General features: G+C 39.9%; 1 protein-coding gene across 3 annotated transcripts; it reads left to right on the plus strand.

Moving 5' to 3' along the window:
• Positions 1-348: 348 nt before the first annotated feature.
• Positions 349-15,745, plus strand: LOC102297223 (oocyte zinc finger protein XlCOF6). 3 transcript variants are annotated; one of them, XM_005934079.3, is made up of 3 exons: positions 349-563; positions 6,368-6,707; positions 12,819-15,745. In XM_005934079.3, exons 2-3 carry the CDS (start codon positions 6,383-6,385, stop codon positions 14,558-14,560), a joined length of 2,067 nt encoding a protein of 688 aa, XP_005934141.1. In that variant the 5' UTR covers positions 349-563; positions 6,368-6,382; the 3' UTR covers positions 14,561-15,745. The 3 variants fall into 3 exon arrangements, with proteins under 3 accessions (XP_005934141.1, XP_042081488.1, XP_042081487.1); XM_042225554.1 differs by lacking the exon at positions 349-563 and adding an exon at positions 4,536-4,588; XM_042225553.1 differs by lacking the exon at positions 349-563 and adding an exon at positions 4,581-6,058.
• The last annotated feature ends 4,665 nt before the right edge of the window (positions 15,746-20,410 follow it).

Genomic DNA, 20,410 nt, shown 5'->3' on the forward strand with positions numbered 1-20,410 from the left:
CAGATGCTAACCAAACATCATGGGTGATACCGTGACATCTTCTAGTTGTTGTCTTTTTATGGAGGCTGAAATGGATTGTAGCACTGAACTGTTTTAGGATATTTGATAATCTCTTCTCTCCCATGGTCCCTGAATCCAACACCATCGTTACACGTCATGACTCCTATGAACTATCTGACAGCGTGATATTACAGATATTGACATTTCTTTTTTTTTTTTTTTAAATGTATGGACATACCATTAGTTAGTCAGCTATTTAATTTAGTTTAGGACTAGCTTCAAACTGACCTGAAGAGAGCAGCAATGCGACGTTGATGCGTGTATTCTACCGGAAGTACAATAGAAGAAGAAAAAGAAGGAGAACGGAAATGACTTGCCTCTTTGCTGCTCAACAATTCAGTCTTCGGCATCGGTAAGAGTTTGTCGAGGAGAGATTAGCTGCTGCCGAAGACGAAATCTTCTCAGATCTTCAGAAACGATCTCCCAGTATGAGGACGACATCGACCGTGAGCACAGACTGGTAGAGACTAACCGGAAACTCGAGATAAAGTTGCAAATAATAGGTACGTGAAAGTGTAGCGGTCTCAATGAACTAACACAAGAATCCGACTCATGCAGGATCCTAGTCAGATTTGTTGTTTCAGGCTAACAGACTAAAATCAAGGAGCAGCATCGAATCGTTTTTATAGAAGTAAAACAAGCGCTTCTCTGTTTTTTAAAGCGGTAATTTTGCCCGGAACCCTTATTCGAGAAGTCGCGGTCAAGCAAGCCGCACCTTCAGTTGTGCTGCTCCTCTATTCCCGACATTGTGGTACGGGTGCCGAGTGACTAGCACAAAGGAACACGCGTTCATTCTGCAACTTTGAAACTGTCTTTATTTTACTTTATTTGCAGAACTATCGTTTTGCTCCGCTGTCCCGTATAGGAGTTTTTTACATTATACGTTATAATACATTAATACATTCATGATACGTTATTAAACTATTTAAGGCTTGTAGTAGTGTATCTCGTAACTGTATTATTTAAGGAAAAATGAGTCAAAATCTATGTAAATTATGTTGCCTTGTTTATAATGTTACCATCTATAAACTGTAGTTGCAGTTTGAATTGATGATTGGATTGGATTCCTATTCAGGTTGAGACCTGTAAATACAGGAAATCCTTAAGAACCTTATTAGTTGTAAAATGTTCATCCAGCTCTTTCTGTTTGCAGTTAAAATTAAAAGCATTGTGAATATGGAGAAGTAATTTCCACGTTACTTTTTTCATCTGATTTTTGGGGTTTTTCTCTGTATTGTGGAGCAGGGGTCTCAAACTCCAGTCCTTGAGGGCCGGTGTCCTAAAACTTTGCCATGTGTCCCTGCCTGTTGCAGCAGACCTGAATAAAATTATAAGGGCATTAGCAAGAGTATAGAACTTGACTGCATGCTGAAGTGGCAACCCCTAACCGCTTAAGTAAATGTAAATGGTAAATGGCCTGTATTTATATAGCGCTTTACTAGTCCCTAAGGACCCCAAAGCGCTTTACATATTCAGTCATCCACCCATTCACACACACATTCACACACTGGTGATGCCAGCTACATTGTAGCCACAGCCACCCTGGGGCGCACTGACAGAGGCGAGGCTGCCGGACACTGGCGCCACCGGGCCCTCTGACCACCACCAGTAGGCAACGGGTGAAGTGTCTTGTCCAAGGTCACAACGACCGAGACTGTCCAAGCCGGGGCTCAAACCGGGGCTCAAACCGGCAACCTTCCAATTACAAGGCAAACTCCCAACTCTTGAGCCACGATCGCCAAACACTTACATTTTTTAAATGTAAGTGTTTGGAAAAATGTACTAAAAGTATTTTTATTGCAACATGTTCATTCACTCATGAGCTCCTGTAACACAAATCAAATGGCTGAATTGCCACATCAGCATACAGTAAAGTTCTATAGTCTTACGAATGACCTACTAATTGCATTCAGGTAAGTTGCAATAAGGACAAATGGAAAAGTTTCAGGACCCCGGTCCCCGAGGGCTGGAATTTGAGACCCCTGTTGTAGGGTCTTTACCTCACAATATAAAGCGCTGTGAGGCAACTATTTTTTATCATTTAAATTCCTATATAAATTGAATTGAAATGACTTTATTTGAGAAGACTTTGTTTGGTGTATTGTTTTGTATAATAAAGTGACAACAGAAAAGTGTACTGTAATATAGGGAGATGATAACCATGAACGGAGTCTGGGTTAACCTGAATCGATACTCACTGCAGTTGTGTTTGTTATTGTGAAAACTAATGTAACTGCAGTTCAGACATGGTAATATTCACACATTATGTGATTTGAGTGGACCTTGCTTTTACTTTTTTCTAAAACCATACAGTTAACCTGAAAAGGAATATAGTAAAACTGTAACCTTGAGCAGAATTCATGTAATTTTAATTTAAATATAGGGATATAATACATAGGCTATGAGATATCATATATGATGAGTTTTTCTAAACCTGTACAGTTTAATGAGATGCCAATTTTTTTTCTTTTTACAGGGAAAGTTGGGGTCATAGCTGCAGTGATGAACTGAAACTTGTACAAACATACAAGTATATACGATGTCTAAGACAATTTGTAACATTTTGTGATATGCTGAGTATTCTAATAAGATAAACTGTGATATATTACTTTTTTCGAACTGCAGATTTAGTTCAGTTGTGAGACAGCAGTCACCAGTTCCCTGTGATATGAGTCGTCATAGTTGCATATGAATCTGCGATGTCCACACATTGCAAGATAATGCTAATCTTTCTGCTATCCTCAACTTTACACTTCATTTATTTCTACTTCATTTTAGAACCTGAATTTGGCTTTATCCATGAAAACACACGGCAGTGACTTATGCCTGAGCTCCAGTGTCTTAAACATGCAGCAAAAGCCACAGTGTCTCAAATCTGTCTGCCTGTCACAGTCTCTCTCTCTCTCTCTCTCATTCACAGACAAACACACACGTGATTTGTTTCTGATGCTTTCATTTTTGTTTTGCCAACTTCCTGAGCTGCTGTACTCACTAGAACAGCAACAACAGACTGAAAAGCAACTGATTTTATTACCGTATTTTCACGACCATAAGGCGCACTTAAAAGTCTTAGATTTTCTTCAAAAAGTACGGCGCGCCCTATAGCGCAGTGCGCCCTGTGTGTTGTAATGAGGACGTAGTAGAGAACACCATGAGAACGCTAAAGGGTGAAGTGTGTGCGTTGACTTTATCGCACATACCTGTGTAAAAGAACAGGTATGTGCGTTATGCAGGACATCGTTGTTTTAACAACCCTGAAAATGGCAAAAAGACACGCTTACGAAGCACAGTTTAAACTGAAGGCCATCAGCTATGCGGAGGAACATGGAAATCGAGCAGCGGCGAGAGAATTTATGATTAACGAATCAATGGTTCGCAAATGGAGGAAGCAAGAAAACAAGCTCCGGCAGGTCAAGAAAACGCAGCTGAGTTTCCGCGGACATAAGGCGAGGTGGCCCAAGTTGGAGGAAAGACTCGAGCGGTGGATCATCGAGCAAAGAACGAGCGGGAGAAGCGTTTCGACGGTCACCATTCGGCTAAAAGCAGTTTCACTAGCTGAAGAGATGAACATTGAACATTTTCAAGGAAGTCCGTCTTGGTGCTTTCGTTTTATGAAACGGTGCCATTTTTCCATCCGGACCAGGACTACGATAGCGCAGCAACTTCCAGCGGATTATAAGGAAAAGCTGGCCATCTTCCGCTCCTACTGCAGCAAACACATCGGCGACAAAAACATCCAGCCCAGCCACATCACAAACATGGACGAGGTCCCGCTCACTTTCGACATCCCGGTGAGTCACACTGTGGAGAAGAAGGGGACCAGCACGGTAGCGATACGCACAACGGGGTATGAAAAGTCTCTTTTACTGTTGTGCTTGGCTGCCATGCTAATGGACAGAAACTGCCGCCTATGGTGATTTTTAAGCGAAAGACTTTGCCTAAAGAGAAGTTTCCAGCAGGAATCATCATTAAGGCAAATGAAAAGGGCTGGATGGATGAGGAAATGATGAAAGAGTGGCTGAGGGAGGTGTATGTAAGGAGACCAGGTGGTTTTTTCCACGCATCACCATCGCTCTTAATCTGTGACTCTATGCGTGCCCATCTCACAGCCGATGTGAAAAAACTAGTGAAACAAATGAACTGTGAGCTTGCTGTCATTCCGGGAGGCCTGACAAAGGAACTCCAACCGCTGGACATCGGTGTGAACCGCCCGTTCAAAGTAAGGCTGCGAGCGGCCTGGGAGCGATGGATGACCGATGGAGACCACAGTTTCACCAAGAGTGGAAGGCAGCGCCGGGCGAGTTACGCCACAATTTGCCAATGGATTGTAGATGCTTGGGCTAACATGTCTGCTGGCACTGTTGTTCGAGCTTTCGCAAAAGCCGGCATCATTTCCGAGGAGCCGCACGGCACGGAAAGTGACTCTGACAGTGAAGAAAGTGAACCTGGCATGTTTGATGGAGATTTAGCGCAGCTGTTCAATTCAGACACAGAGGATGAGGACTTCGATGGGTTTGATGATAAAAATGTGAGTACCAAACTTTGTTTTGCTCCTGCTTTATTTTTAAATACGCACACTTGTATGCTTGTGTGTTGTTGATGATGACGATTACTGGTAATAAAATGTGAGTAAGGTACCGAACTCAGGTTTGCTCCCGCTTTATTTTTAAATACGCATACGGTACTTGTATGCGCCCTATAATCCAGTGCGCCTTATGTGTGTGTTAAATACAGTAATGGCACACATAACTGAGACTGCGCCTTTTAGTACAGTGCGTCTTATGGTCGTGAAAATACGGTATCCCAGTATTAAAAGGTTCACTTTGTATTTGCAAAAATAATAATGATAATATATAAGATAATTTATATAATAATAACGTATCAATATTTAGTGTCCCTGTATCGATAAAGTATTGCCTTACTCCTTTTAGAGATGCACTTATGTGTTGACTCATGTACCTATTTAGCTAGGTTGGTATGATACCTGGGATGAGCTTCCATGCTGTGTAGACGCAGGTAATCAGCTGGTAGCTCAATGGTGGCGTTCTCTGCCCTGTGTTAGTTAGTCTGGGTGAGTACCTGCTGTTATGAGCACATTTATTTGTGCTGTTAGCATCTTCAGATAGTAGGTGTGGATCACCTCAGGTCCATAATGTTGACTGCCTCTTTTTCTGGGAGGTTGCCGTGGTCTGCTGTCAGGTCCACAAGTCACTTAACGCTCATGGTATACAACATCTCTTTCTCCCAGATGTTCTTTCAGTATTGTTCAGTTTTAGCTCTGGGTGCCCTCTTATTATTGTTCCCTTGTAGCTGAGAATACACCTTGGACTGATGTTTGGAGAAGAGGCAATTTATTCTCTTGGCCTCTGCTTGTCTCTTCAGCCTAGTGCCGAGAGGTGTGAGCTTTTGTTTCTAGAACCTTAGTTATTTGCACCTTGTTGTATATCTTATTCATCCAGGACCTGTCGTTCAGTACTTCTGTTAGCTGACTAACCCCCTCTGGGCTTCCCTGATTTTTGGCTTCCAACCTTCTTCTCCACAGGGGACTTTCTCTGCATGTGTTCTTGATCTCATACCCAAGTGTTTCTATTATTTCTGTGGCAGTGGGATATATGAGCTCATTTTTTTTAGTAACACTGCTAGTGGGAATGGTGAGCCGAGCTTTCTTGTCATCTGCAAGCATCACCTATGATGAGACTTGTTAGTGAGGGAGTCATCAAGCGAGTAATGAATCCAAATGTAAGAAAAAAAAAGGTTTGGCTCAAGTTCTTATCAGTGTTTACCGAGTAGATCAGGAAAACGAAAAGAACATCTAAGAAGTGTCTTAGCAGAGCTTTATTTTTCAGTATTAGTGAAGCAGTGTAGGAACTTCTTGACAATGAACAACACAAAAAGACAGACAACATCCAAAGAAAAGCTTGAAGTGTCCTTCAAGAAGAACTATTCCTGAAGACTACGAAATGATGCGAACGCTTGACTAACAGAGTTGAGAATAAAGGTGTTTATCACAAATATTGATTTTTAAGCTATTAGAGTAAGACAGGCTCATTTTTTCCATGTATACACTATTTCTGTATTTTTTCCATGTTTCAGTAAATCACTACAGCTATGACCTCATCGCTATCTTTTAAAAATGGTCTCTTATAAAACTGCAGAGAACATTTGATGCAAAATTGACTCTAATTACATATGTGTAGTATTCCCACATTTAAAATCTAATTCTGTTAGAGGTAATCCAATGGTTTTACTGCATTGTACTATGTCATCACATTACTAACCTTTTTCTTGTGTACATTTGTTCCCAAAGACCTCCCACAACAACATGACCAGCAAGAGGGACTCAGATCAACAGAAGACCTCCAACACCGTGATGATTAAGGAGGACCCAGATCAGCAGGAAACCTCTGATAACAACATGATGTTAAAGGAGGACCCAGACCTGCAAGTTTGTAACCAGGAGAGGAACTCCAGTCTGGAGAAGGAGAACCCAGAGCCTACACAGATTAAAGATGAACAGGAGGAACTCTGCATCAGTGAGGAGGGAGAGCAGCTTGTAGTGAAGGAGGAGGTTGATGGTATCATCGTTTGGACTGGTAAAGAACGGCTCAGTCTTCTGGATAAAATCTGGAAACCAAAAGAAAACTTGGGTATGTACAACTAAAAAGTTCTTAATGAGATGACACAGGAATATGAATCTTAATAACTTTGACCTTAATCAGAGCTCAAAGTTTCTTATTTGTTTACAGGCACAGGAAAATTTTAAGGGAAAACTGCAATGAGTAGAGCAGGAGTGGGGGAACTCCAGGCCTCAAGGGCCAGTGTTCTGTACCTGACAAACCATCCTACCCGTTGTTTCTGCGCATGCGCACAACACGAAATTAAGTGGCGAACCGTCCTACCTTTTTGAATATTAGCTAGAAACATACTCTGACTGGTAAAATTAAGTGACAAACCATGCTACCTTTGTGAATGTTACCTACAAGCATACATTAACAGGTAAAATGAAGTGACAAACCATCCTGGCTTTATGAATATGAGCTACAAGCATACTCTGATGGGCAAAGTTAAGTGGCAAACAGTCATACCTACTTAAATTTGTGCTGGAATTACTCTGTGACAGCAGAAATGTGCATAAACTACTTATGGTAGGATGTTTTGCCAAAGTAGGATGGTTTGGCAGAACACCAGTATCCTGCAGGTTTTAGATGTCAATCTGGGTCAACACACCTGAATCAAATGATTAGTGCATTCACAGGCCTCTGGAAAACCTCAAGACATGTTGAGGATGCAATTTAGCCATTTAAATCAGCTGTGTTGGATCAAGGACACATCTAAAACCTGCAGGACACTGGCCCTTGAGTTCCCCCACCCCTGGAGTAAAGTTTAGATTTTACTACAGCATTTTATCCAGTCTGAGTACAGTACTTTGGTTATTTAATTTGAATAATTTCAATGGCTTATTTTTATCGATCTGATGTCTGGGCATTTTTCTCAGAAAATCTGAAAACCATCTAAGATGAGGTGATGTTGCTAGTCCTTCTAAAACCATCTTGGGAACTGAGAGGAGTTGGACTCGGTGCAACTGTGGTGACAGCTTGGTTTCATGTTTACTCCTGGTGGGAGTTGAACTGACAGGGTTTCCCTTTGTCACCAGTTCTCATCATAATTTTTAGTGACAGAATTTCTAGCATTGCAAAGCGGCATAGGATTTCTGCCTTGGTAGCCTCAGAATCTCCTCTCTGCTCTTCACAGTTGATGTGACTATTTTTGGTTTTATCATCCAACTTGCATTTGTAGCCAAGTGTGAAGTGTTTGGAAAGATAACTAGCACCTTCAAAATGAGGTCATGGTTCTCAGCCAGAAAGGGGTGAATGTCCATTTTGCGTCGGGGATGAGTTGCGCCTGCAAGTGGAAGAAGTTAGATATCTCAAATGTTCAGAAAGTGAGGCAGAGTGGAGCGGGAGACTTGAAGGGGAACCCGTACTGCTTTTGCTGTGCATGTTATATCTGTTGTGAGGAGGTGATGGGAAATGTAAATGAGCATCTTCTGAAGGGTATATGGGCTCTATGTTAGAGAAATTAGGAGTTTGGCCAGAAGTGCCTTTCCACCTCTGTATTGAAAGGAGCAACTTTAAAGTCCTCAGGCTTTTAAAACCCTTTAATCCCTAACCTGTCGCTGGTGACAGGTTTTTTTCAACCTACCGTAACTTTTGAGCTGTTCACACAATTGAAAAAATGGCAACAGTTTCTGAAAGCAGAGGGTCTGCACTTTCTATTGAAATTAGGTTCATTATCCCAGGCACAGGGTGAACGCAACCCTGTGAAAACGAAGGTTGGTTGACAAAAAAGAGGGTCAGCAAGTATAACAGAAACTTTTTTCTTTCCTTTTCTTTTTTTTTGCTGGGGTGGGGTGGATTTCATTCATTCATGTTGAGGACTTCAGCAGGGATTCGTACCATTTGTGGCCAAAGTCGAGGCCGGTGCCATGTACATCATAAAAGCCGTGGAGCTGGTGGTGATGCCTCTCGCAGCCGGTCGCCACATCGTCCAGTGGCTTGGAGAACAGAGGCAGACCCAGATGATGCTGTCCCTCAACCACCAAGATTCAGACCAAAGAGAACCCCTGGTATTCAAACTCCTCTCAATGCTGCACAATCCCCAGGTGATATCTTCTCCAAATTTTTTGATGACGAAGTACTAAAATGCTTGTGTGAAAACACAAACAAGAATGCGGCAAAAAAAAGGAAAAGGGCAAAACGTTTGCATGGAAGGAAATTACACCAGAAGAACTACAAAAGTACCTGGGTTTGTTACTTTACATGGCAGTCTGCAATTTTCCAAAAATGGTAGACATTTGGAGGAGTAACACAATTTTTCATGTTCCTTTTCCTGCCACTGTTATGTCCAAAGACCGATTTATGGCCATCAATTCTAACCTTCATATCAGTGATCCAGAAGAAGATGTGGCCTATGGCAAGAAAAAGGGCACAGAGGACTATGACACATTTCACCAGATCAGGTTATATTGTCTACTGTGATAACTTCTACAACAGCCCAGGCCTCTTCCAACACTTGAAAAAGCAGGGATTTGGGGCTTGTGGTACATACAGGGAGGGCAGACTGGGTGTTCCATCCTCTCAGGAAAATGCTCTCCATAAAAGATCACCAAGAGGCTCCATTCGGTGGATCAGGGATGGTGACCTTTTATTTGTAAAGTGGGTGGACAGTTGAGAAGTCGCCATCTGTACCACCGTCCACCCTGTGTACAGTGGGGACACAGTGTCAGAAAAATGAAGATGGACATTTTGAGAGCGTTTCTGTCCCCAGACCGACAGCTGTGACCGAATACAATAAATACATGGGAGGAGTGGACACATCAGACCAGATGCTAGGAACAAATTCAGTCCTTTGCAAAACCAAAAGATTGAACATGATAGTTTTCCAGCATCTACTGGACATTGCAGTTACCAACAGTTTCATTCTTCACAAAGAGTTGTGCATCAGCAAGCAACAGAAACACAAGACACGGCAGGCCTTCCAGGAGGAGCTTGCTGCACACCTCCTAGGTGTTTGCTTGGATGGCAAGCCTGAGTTCCCAAGTCAAGGACACTTTCCTGTCCCTACGAGCACTAGAGATATGGGAAAGAGGCACAGGGCAACCTTGGGAAGGAAGCAGTGCACTGTCTGTAAGAGGAGCACTCCTTGGAAATGCCAGCAGTGCAATGTAGGCCTTTGCCTGCAGCTTGAAAGGAACTGCTTTTTGGAGTTCCACCAGAGGCCAAAAATGTCTGGACTTGCTTAGAAAAAAAATTAGAGACCCCCAGAAACAAACAAACGAAAGTTCACATATTTGTTGTCTGTTTTATAGTTCAAATTGCAAATTGCAAATCCTTTTTTTTCATGTACATTCTGAGTACCTTATTCAGTAAAAATCTGTAAAATTTCATGTTCCTGTTTTGTGTTTTCCTGTTATTATTCTCTGTTATTACACAGTTATAGCAAACAGTAAAGAAAAACAACTACCAGATGTTGAAGGAAGTAGTAGTCCTAAAAAAGGGACAAACCACATACTCGCAGCAGATTTTATAACACCTCCACAGCTAAAACAACAAAATAATTCCAGGCAGCCTGTTTAACATTATACAGTTTAAAGGATGCCTCCACGACACCTTCTAGGCAGTGAGTTTTGGACATATCCTACTTGGGAGGAGTCCCTGGGGTAGACCCAGGACACTGTTGCTTAGGAACGCCAACAGTGGTCCCCTGAAAAAGTTGAGGTTTCTATCCAAATAAAAGCAGAAAGTGGAGTTCAAATAATTAGTTTATGTTGTTTCCATCCCTTAAAAATTAAAAATTGGGACTTATTATTGCCCACACATTAAATTTTTTTTTAAAAAGGCTGTAAAAATTTCCACATTGTACTGTGGAAAAATATCAAAAAAGAAGTGCTACTCCTGCTTGATGCATTAAAACGTATAGCAACTTTGTACAATTTATTCTAAATAAATGAATAAATATTAGGGGTGGGACTCGATTAAAAAGATTAATCTAGTTAATTAGAGGCTTTGTAATTAAATAATCTTGATTAATCGCATTTGCTCGCACAAGAAAATTTTCCCCTAAGCTCAAATGTTGTGGGTTTTTTGGGTTTTTTGAATTTAAAAGGGTTTTAGTGGGTGACAGAATCAAATTATGGACATGGAGATGAATGCTGTAAATGCAAACTCTTAATATCTGAGAGAAAAAAGTATTTAAACTGAATTTCAATTCAAAACAGAGAAACAAGAACTTGAACAGACTTAAAAATAAAGCCTTATTTTAAGTACTTTAAATACATTTTCAAAATCGTATTGTCTTTAAATAGTAATATAAACTTCAACATAAAGTGCAGTTTTTCTTCTTAATAAAAAAATAAGGCAGAAACATTAAAGGTTATTTAACCAGCTTCACCTTTATTTTGTACATTAGGCTAAAACAGTGTGATCATTGAACATTTTCGTGCAAAAATCAACAAACCTATTGGAGTCACAATACCTCTATGCTTAGTTGCTGTCTGTCTCTTTCAGCCAGTTACTTAGACAAACTACCCTGTTCACATTTTCAGAGCTCAAGTCAGCTCTTTTTTGTTACTATGTGACCTGCAAGTGGGGAACACTCTCACATGGGACTCTCACGTGGCAAGGACATACAGCTGTATGTGTAGGTCCCTGCTCAACTCGACCACCAGTGCAGCGGTCAGTCTTTTTCACTGATGGTGTATTCTGCTCTGTACAAACTCAGGGCCCTGGTACTCAGGGCTTCCTCATCTGAATCAGAGTCCGAAGACAATGAAGAGAGGAGGAGGCTCTTTGTCTTTGCTGGCTACTTTGTAGTGGCATCTTTACATTTTAAGACACTTTAAATCTTTAAAGGGTGGGTCAAGCACAGTAGCTATCTTGAGCCACTGATGGTTGAGTGTTGCTACACATTGGGGTATGTCCTTTGTGAAGGATTTTAAATTTCACCATGTAGTTTGATTCATCATCAGAGACCTCCATGGTGTGAGGCAGATGGCAGAAAGCAGGTAAAACCACTGGACATGAGACATGTCTCACCTCTAAGAAGTTCAGTCACAAACCTGTAGTAGACAGTTCAAGAAAGTAAATATTAATCTACACACTAATTGTCAACTATAGAGCTTTTTGAAGAAACAACAACAATAAATTGAAAATAGTTTTATTTACTTGCATGACTTGAGGACAGTCAGCTTTTGGAGTTTTATTGGCTCAGATGAGTTTGTCTGATTTGATTGTTTGTCTAAAGCAGCAAAAACAGCCTCTTGATTCTTTAGTAGACAAGAAACCATATCCCGCTTTGAATTCCACTGTGTGGAAACACCCTGTATGAGTAGCTCTTTTTGTTGCCCCAGTTATGTTTGCTCCTGGTGTAGTTCCATCGTATTAGCAGGACTGTGTGTAATGCATCTAATTTTGCTTGCTTTTTCAGTGTCATAAAGCTGTTGAATTTACCTGAATAGTCTTTCAGGTGGAAAGTTGGATCAACTGATGCTAAATGTTGTCCAATGTTGACTTACTAATGTCGGTCCTGAAGCCAGTCATTTCATCAAGTTTGGGCTGCTGGCACCTTTTGTTGGAGCTAACAGCTCCCACAGTTTCTGTGCTCGCTGCAACATGTTTTGCATTTAGATGGTACTGTAAGCTTGAAGTGATTTGGTGGTATGCAAACTCCTTTGTGCACAGTTTGCACAAAACCAGACTTTTATCAAGGCTTTACTTAGTAGTCTTTTGGAAATGAAGTTTGCCTGCGATCAGTCCTAGCAGCATGCTTTCTTCTGAGTCTTCGATTTTTGTAGCTGTTTGCATCAGTGTAATCGTATACCAGGAAATCATGACATGGACAAAACTTGCGATTTTCTTGGAACGCAAAGTGCGATTAAATGCTTTAATTTTTTTAACGCGTTTCTTTTTTCAAATTAATTAATTGCAATTAAAGCATTAAATTCACCCCTAAGAAATATAAAAAGTAATAAGTAGAAGAGAAAAATCTAAAATGTGTCCGAGAAATACATAGGTATATACTGATTTAAAAAACTATATTACTGCAGAGTGGAGGATTACAGCTAAGGGCTTTCGTGAGGATGTAATAAATAGATTTTACTCTTTAGAACTTTTTACACCTGGATAACTGAACTTCCGATGGCAAATTACATGATATTTTCTCAAATATGTGTGTGTTTTCTATCATTTTTGTCTATGCAGACCTCCCACTACAACATGACTGTAAGGAGGAAGAAGTACTCATAGACCAGCAGGTCTGTAACCAGGAGAGGAGCTCCAGTCTGGACCAGGACTCAGAGCCCCCACAGATTAAAGATGAAAAGGAGGAGCTATGCATCAGTCAGGAGGGAGAGCAGCTTGCAGTGAAGCAGGAGGTTGATACTTTTACGGTCACTCCAGGAGCAAACACTGACCTGCTCCTTTCTTGCAAGTCTTCTGAAACTGAAAGCCAAAAACAGGAAGAAAGCAAGCATGTGCTCTCAGGATTGATTATACATTTTGAGCTGAAGAACACATCACAACAGACAAATAGAAGTCAGAGTAACACAGTAGACACCTCTCTCGAATCAGAGAGTCAGGGTAAAACTGATACAAACAAAAAGCCTATAAAATGTGACACTTGTGGAAAAACATTTCGGTTTGACTGCCACTTAGCAAAACACGCTCGAGTTCACACGGGTGAGAAACCTTATACTTGTAGCAGTTGTGGAAAAAGGTTCACTCAGATGGTAAACTTGAAAATTCACATGAGACTCCATACGGGTGAGAAGCCATATACTTGTAACACCTGTGGGAAAAAGTTTACTTTCTTATCACCTTTCAAAATTCATGTTAAACATCATGCAGGTGACAGGCCATTTCCTTGTAGCATCTGTGGAAAAAGATTTGTTATAAAGGCGGGACTGGAAAGTCACATGAAAAGTCACACAGGTGAGAAGGCGTATCCATGTAGCACCTGTGGGAAAAGATTCTCACTGAAGTCAGGATTGGACAGTCACATGACAATCCACACAGGTGAGAAGCCTTTTTCCTGTAGCACCTGTGGGAGAAGATTCAGAAAAAAATCAATATTGGAAGGCCATTTAAGAACGCACACCGGTGAGAAACCTTTCCCCTGTACCTACTGTGGGAATGTATTCAGTCGGAGGGTAAACTTGAAAACACACATGAGAAAACATACAGGTGAGAAGCCGTATTCTTGTAGTGAGTGTGGGAAAAGATTTAGTAGCTTTTCAGGATTCAAAAATCATATGAGAATCCACTCAGGTGAAAAACCATATTCTTGCAGCACCTGTGGCAAAAGATTCACTCAGCGATCAGGACTGGAAACACACATGAGAATTCACACGGGTGAGAGGCCACATACTTGTGGAACTTGTGGCAAAAACTTCAGTGATTCATCAGCAATCAGAAAACATGTGAGAGTCCACATAGGTGAGAAACCACATACTTGTGGTGCCTGTGGAAAAAGTTTCAGTGATGAGTTGAAATTCAAAAGTCATCTCAAAGTTCACACAGGAGAGAACTTACGTTTCTGTAGTGTCTGTGGAAGAGGATTCACTCAGGTGAATCACTTGACAAGACATATGAGAACTCACACAGGTGAGAAGCCATATTCTTGTAGCACCTGTGGGAAAGGATTTGGTGACTTATCAGGGTTGAAAAGACACATGAGAATCCATACAGGTGAAAGACCATATTCCTGTAGCACCTGTGGGAAGACTTTTAGTGACTTAACAGGATTCAAAACTCACACAAGACTTCACACGGGTGAAAAGCCATATTCCTGTAGTGTGTGTGAGAAAAGTTTTATTCAGATGATACACTTAAAAAATCATATGAGAAGGCATACAGGTGAAAGGCCACACTCTTGTAGCATCTGTGACAAAAGATTCAGTTATGCCACAAACCTGAAAAATCACATGAAAAGTCACACTAGTTAAGTGTCCCACTCACTTAAAAAGCTGATCTCATATGCATTTTATTTCCATAACATTAACGAACTGTACCGATCATGTATTCAATTTGCTGTCCTATTCTTATGATGAATGGCAGCAGTGTCTACCTGTCCTGTATCACTACACTTGCTGTTTTTCGGATAATCAATAATTATCTTGTGGGGCATAAGTTTGACACCCCTGATGTAGCGGAAACCCTGATTTTATATTTGTCTGAATTTATTTTTGTTGTTTTGTTTTAGGCTGTAGACATGACAAACATAAGTTGTAGATGTAGGTTGTGTTTTAAGAAATACCTTTCTTATAGAAAATCAAGGATAGATGAACTTCATGCTTTTTATGGAAAACTTTTAATTCAGTTGTTCAGAGTTTAGCAAGAAAGTGCCACACATAGGACAGAAATACGTCATTATGGACTTGACGAGCTATTCATATTAATGAAAATTAACCTTCAGTGTGTGTTGAATGGTTATGAGTTTTATGCAGTTCAAGTAAAGTTTTAAAAGTAATCCTTATATATTTTTCTGAGTAGTAATATCTAAAATATAAAGGAAACATAAATTCTGCCTTATTTCACACATTTTTCTTGGTTACTGATATTTTTTATATAAATGTAGAAGCAGATTTTTTTTTCTTTTTTGTACTATTTGAATAAACATGTCCTCGTCTGTGTTATAGTTCTTGTTTAGCAGCAGGTTCACAGTTCAAACTGCATGAAAATTTTATCAATTTTGGTGATCATGTCAACAATTATTTGTATTGAATTTGATGTGAACTCAGTAACATAGGGTTTGACCTGCTTGATATGAAATATATTTACTCTATTGGTTTAATGTGCAGTCTAATGAGAGGGATGCATCGAAGTAACCAACTGAAATGATTAGAAGCAAACCTTTTGTGCAAATGTGGATTTAATATTTTTTTCAACAAGATGGGAAAAGTGTTTTTACCATAGATCAAATTTTATAATGGTATTTTGGTTACAGGAAACTTGTTACACTGCAGGAGCTTTGCATGAGTCACGGTCAGAATGAACCTGATATACTGTATACTGCACCTTGGTGCAGCCCCACAGTTCATCCTCCATCTGAAACGAGGAATTTTACTGAATTTTACTGTTTTGTCAAACTTCGCACATCTGTTGCAAAACAAAATAAACCATTAAAACCATCTTCTCGCTTCTCAAAAGTAATTCCTGGCATAAAAACAATACACACAGCTATTATATGCTGTGCGTATCGTTTCATTAGGGATTTTCACAGCAGATCATCTGCTTACATCTGATTCATCTTGTGTTACACCAACCCACTGCATGTCCTCCTTCACCACATCTGTGAACGTCCTCTGTTCTCTTCCTCTTTTCCTCCTCCTTTAAAGTTCTAGTCATTAACTTTCCTTTCCCTCTGCCCTAGCCCTCTGCGCATGCCCAAACCATCTCAATGTTGCCTCTCTAACCTTGCCTCCAAAATGCTTGAGCTGAACTGTCCATCAGATGTATGAATCTTGTCCATCTTGGCAACTCTCAATGAAAATCTGAGCACCTTGAGCTCTGCTTTCTCCAGTTTGACCTTCTGTCTTTTAGTTAGTGTCACATTTCCCAAACCATAAATCAAAGCAGGTCTCGCTTCCATCTTTTAAACCTTCCCTTTCAACTCTTGCAGCTATCCTTCTGTCACAAATCACCCTAACACTCATCTCCACCCACTCCACCCTGCCTGCACTCTGTATATTTGACACACGATCATGTGACATGACCGTCAAGTAAATTTTAAAATTAGACCGAGATAATCCGAGTAAATACAAAATGCAATTTTAAACGTCCATTTTATTTATTAAGTAAAAAATCTATCCAAACCTACCTGCCCCTGTGTGAAAAAGTAATTATCACTGCCCTCTCTCGTCCATACCTTCACAGTTATGTCATCTGGACCAACTGCTTTTCCACTCATTATCCTTCATAGCTGCTGTAACCTGCCCCTTACCAATCTCCTGCACTTCCTCATGCACTGTCTCTCTGCCATCTGTCCTCTCTTTTTTATTTTCCAGCCATCCATTTATTTTCTTCCGTTCATGCAGGGCCAGGTCACGGGGGCAGCAGCCTAAGCAGACAAGGCCTCCTCCCGGTGAACCTAATAAAAGTACTCCTCTCAGGAGCATTTGAAATGCCCTCATTAGTGCATTTCCAGCTCTATCCTTAATCACCCTAACCTACTGCACTTCCCTTCCAGTTTAATCTCACTTTAAACTTCAGATCCTGTCAGACACTCTTTTCAACTCTGTAACACTATTCACGTTTGCAGAGGAGGGATAGTGAATATACACAGCAGTAACATAAAGATGTTTCATAGAACATAAAGCTCCTGTCCTTCAACAGCTTCACTGGCTTCCTGTAAAAGATCATGTTAATTTTAAAAGTCTCTCCATAATCTCATACGTCCATAACTCTCTGATCTTTTGAACATCACTACTCCTTTCCTGCTCTGTTACTCTGATTATATCATCTGCTCACACTAACTATCACTCTCAAACCACCACAGGCAAAGTGTTTTAGGATATTTGTGAACTGGAAAATCTTCTCTACCGTCTTTTACACGATCCCTGAATGCAGCATCAGTGTTTCACGTTATGTCTCCTGTGAATAAACTCACACAAAGTGATATTGCAGACACTAAAATCTCTCTTTACTGATGTTGCTGAAGCTGCAGAAGTTTTACTTAGTTATTATTCTGAAGCTGTATCATCTAACATTGTAGAATTGGTTTCTTCAGCTTCAGGACAGACTGTTTAAAAAACATCAAGACTATTAAGAAGAACAAGCAGCAGCGAAACAGAACCAGCAAATGTGTAAAGAGCACACAATTTAACTTGGTTCAAACATTAAACAGAGAGCCTTGACGAAAACGTTTCATCATGGGCGTAGAGAGCTGTCACATAGAAAAAGTGGGCAAAGGGAGACATCTAGTGGACAAATTCAGACATGACGACTACAAACTAAACTACAGAGGGATAACAAACAGCTGAAAATACTTCCTTAAACTCACAGAATAATTAAGTTAATCCATTTATTTGCATGTTTAAGATGGATAACAATTAAAATGATGCAGCATTTATGCATTTTATGTCTTGCTACAGTAGCAGCGTTTACATGAAGTCAACAGGTGAACACTCTTCTTCCTCCCTTTATCTCTCCTCACATGCTGCTGTACACCAGCCCTTTTTTGTTATACCTTGTAGATGGTTTTCTATTTAATTAAACTGCTGAAATTAACTAGATTTATTTAATGAGTTATTTAATTTAATTTTCTTTTCTGAAATTATTCTTGGTTGATTTTATTATTTAATTTTTGGGAGAAAAAAAAATCAACTGGCAGTAATTTACTTATGTTTCAAACAATGAATACGTAGAAGGACACTAGGACCCGGGGACCGTTTGGCTGTGAAAGAACAGGGATTGATTTAAAAACATGTCAGCAGACCTGTGGAGTTCTTCGTTTCCAATCAAGGCAAACATGTCAGTGGGGGGATAAAATTAGCCCTGAGATGTCTGAAGGTGGCACTGTGAAGAAGCTAAGAAGAAGCTGAGGTCGAGGCTGCTCATGTAATTAACATTCCAAAATAGTTGATTTCAAGAAAAATTAACATAGCGTTATTTTTGCATTGCTTTTTACTCCTTATTTGTTCTCACTCCTCCTTCCATCATCCTTGATCCTGCACCCAGGATTTTCAGTTTTTTGCACTTTTTGCATTAATTCAGTCAGGGTTGGTTTATTATTATTTCGATTGGTTTGGTCTTTGGTTTACTACTGTAGTTCCCTGTTTCCCTTGTACAGTGTTTAGTTTGTTGTGAAAATTTTGTGTTATTGGTTCCTTTGTCTTTGTTCTTAGCTCAACTATGTACTTGTACTATTGAGCCTCTCAGTTCTAGAGTCTGTTTCCTTTTCATGAGGTTTTTACTTTGATTTCTATGTATTAAAAACCTTCAGGTGTTGATATATGTTAGCTTCAATTAATGTCTGCATTCCTGATATCAGCTTCAGGTTATTCATAAATAAAAATAAAATAAAAATTCAAAAACCATAATATACAAATAGTTATTTCTGAAATTGGGCCCAAAAGCTAATCACAGATTATAAATACAACCCCGAACATCAGATATAAACCAAATGCATATATATTTACCAACATATACTATAATACTAAGATAAACCAGTAAAATGTCCTCAGATTAATATAATATCCTAACATGCAAATAATACTAAGCTAGACGGTATGTAGATATGAAAACAATGGTCTGAATCTCATATAGAGTGCTAGTGCAAGCTTTGAAGGATTGTTAACCACATAGGGTTTGAAATCAAACACAATTTAATAACAACTGTTTAAAGTCTGTTTGAAAACAGAGAAAGATGTTAATATTTTTATAGTGGTTTGAGACTTGTTCTAAATTTGTAGACCTCTATAGGTCCCACTAATACTTTGCATTACTCTCCGCTCAGAAGTTCCTTCAGTGTTTCCCCTTGTTTTCCTGTGTAGTTTATTCACATTTACTGTTTATTTCCGAGTTTCAGTTATGGTAGTTCCTTCTTTTGTGTTGTTTTACTTTCCTTTCTGCCTCATTATTTGGATTAAGGTGATCTGTGATGCGTGTGCCTCAGATATTTCTACTTCCTTTGACTCCATTCTCTCTCTGTGTATTCATAGCCTCAGTTTCCCTCCATTTCCTGTTGTGCTGTACAGCTTGTTCTGCCTGATTGGCTGTCTGTGTTTCCTCTTTGTATTCTGAGTAACCTTTAGTGCTTCCAGTTCTCCTTGTGTTTAGTTTATATATTAGTTTATATATTAGTCACATTTATGGACTTTTGATTTTAGTAAATGTATCACCCTAAATAAATGTGTCTTTTGGTTTTGTTTGTTAAACTCTGCACTTGGGTTCTCTCACTCCACACACTGTGACATGCTTACTGGACAGGTGATTTTGTGTATTCCTTTCCTCCTATTTGTTTTCTATGTTTAGAGCAAAATTTCTAACATCTACCTCTTATCCAGTTCAGTGAGTGGTTGTAGTAGGGGGTGAGGAGGAGCCTGGAGTCTATCCCAGAAGACCCAAAGCAAAAATTAATTAATCCGATCCAGATTGCTTGCAAAAGTTGGGACTTGAGTCCTTGTATTTTGTTATTCTTTGTTTATGTTAAGTTCATCTATTTTGCTTAAGCTCCTAAGTTGCTCAGCCTTTAGTTCTCTGTTCATTAGATCCACTCATGTCTTCTCCCGCTGTGTTTTAGTCTTCCTTGCCCTTCATGTGTTTCAAGTCTGCATGTCTTATGTTGTCAAGTTTGTGTTGTCATGTCTGTCTCATTATGTTTCCTGTTTTATTTTGAAGAGATCTTGTGTTTCTATGGTTACTGTGTTTAATTTTACTCTTCCCCTGTGGTGTCATTATGATTCATTTGTGTCAGCTGTTTCCTCTGGCGTCTCCACTTCCCCCGATCACCTCATGTTTGTATTTAAGTCCTCTGTCTCCCTTTGTTCATTGTTGCGTTGTCTGTGTTCCAGCCCTCATGTCATGTCAGGTTTCAGGACACTGTGCAGGTCATGTTGCTTGTTTGTGTATGAGTTCATAGTTCCTTCATGTTCCTGCACAAAGTCCTGTTCATAGTCTTCACAGTCTCTTTGTCATTGCCTTCCTAGCTTTCATAGTCTCAGTATTCAGCTTGCCCAGTTTAGCTTTGCCTCTGTGCGTACTCCCTTGTTTTGTTGACCTGATTATAAGCCGTAATAAAAGGCTCGCCTATTGTTCAAGTTAGTTTGGTTTCCTCGCCTGTGTCTGCACCTGGG

Source organism: Haplochromis burtoni, unplaced genomic scaffold, assembly GCF_018398535.1.
Source record: "Haplochromis burtoni strain Fernald_Lab_line unplaced genomic scaffold, NCSU_Asbu1 Contig_175, whole genome shotgun sequence".
Taxonomy (NCBI): domain Eukaryota; kingdom Metazoa; phylum Chordata; class Actinopteri; order Cichliformes; family Cichlidae; genus Haplochromis; species Haplochromis burtoni.

Excerpts from the sequence above, each read along its gene's own strand:
- LOC102297223 (XM_005934079.3), top strand. The coding sequence starts at position 6,383 with ATGACCAGCAAGAGGGACTCAGATCAACAGAAGACCTCCAACACCGTG. Across the intron at positions 6,708-12,818 it reads GAAACCAAAAGAAAACTTGG|ACCTCCCACTACAACATGAC; the intron begins GTATGTACAACT and ends TTGTCTATGCAG.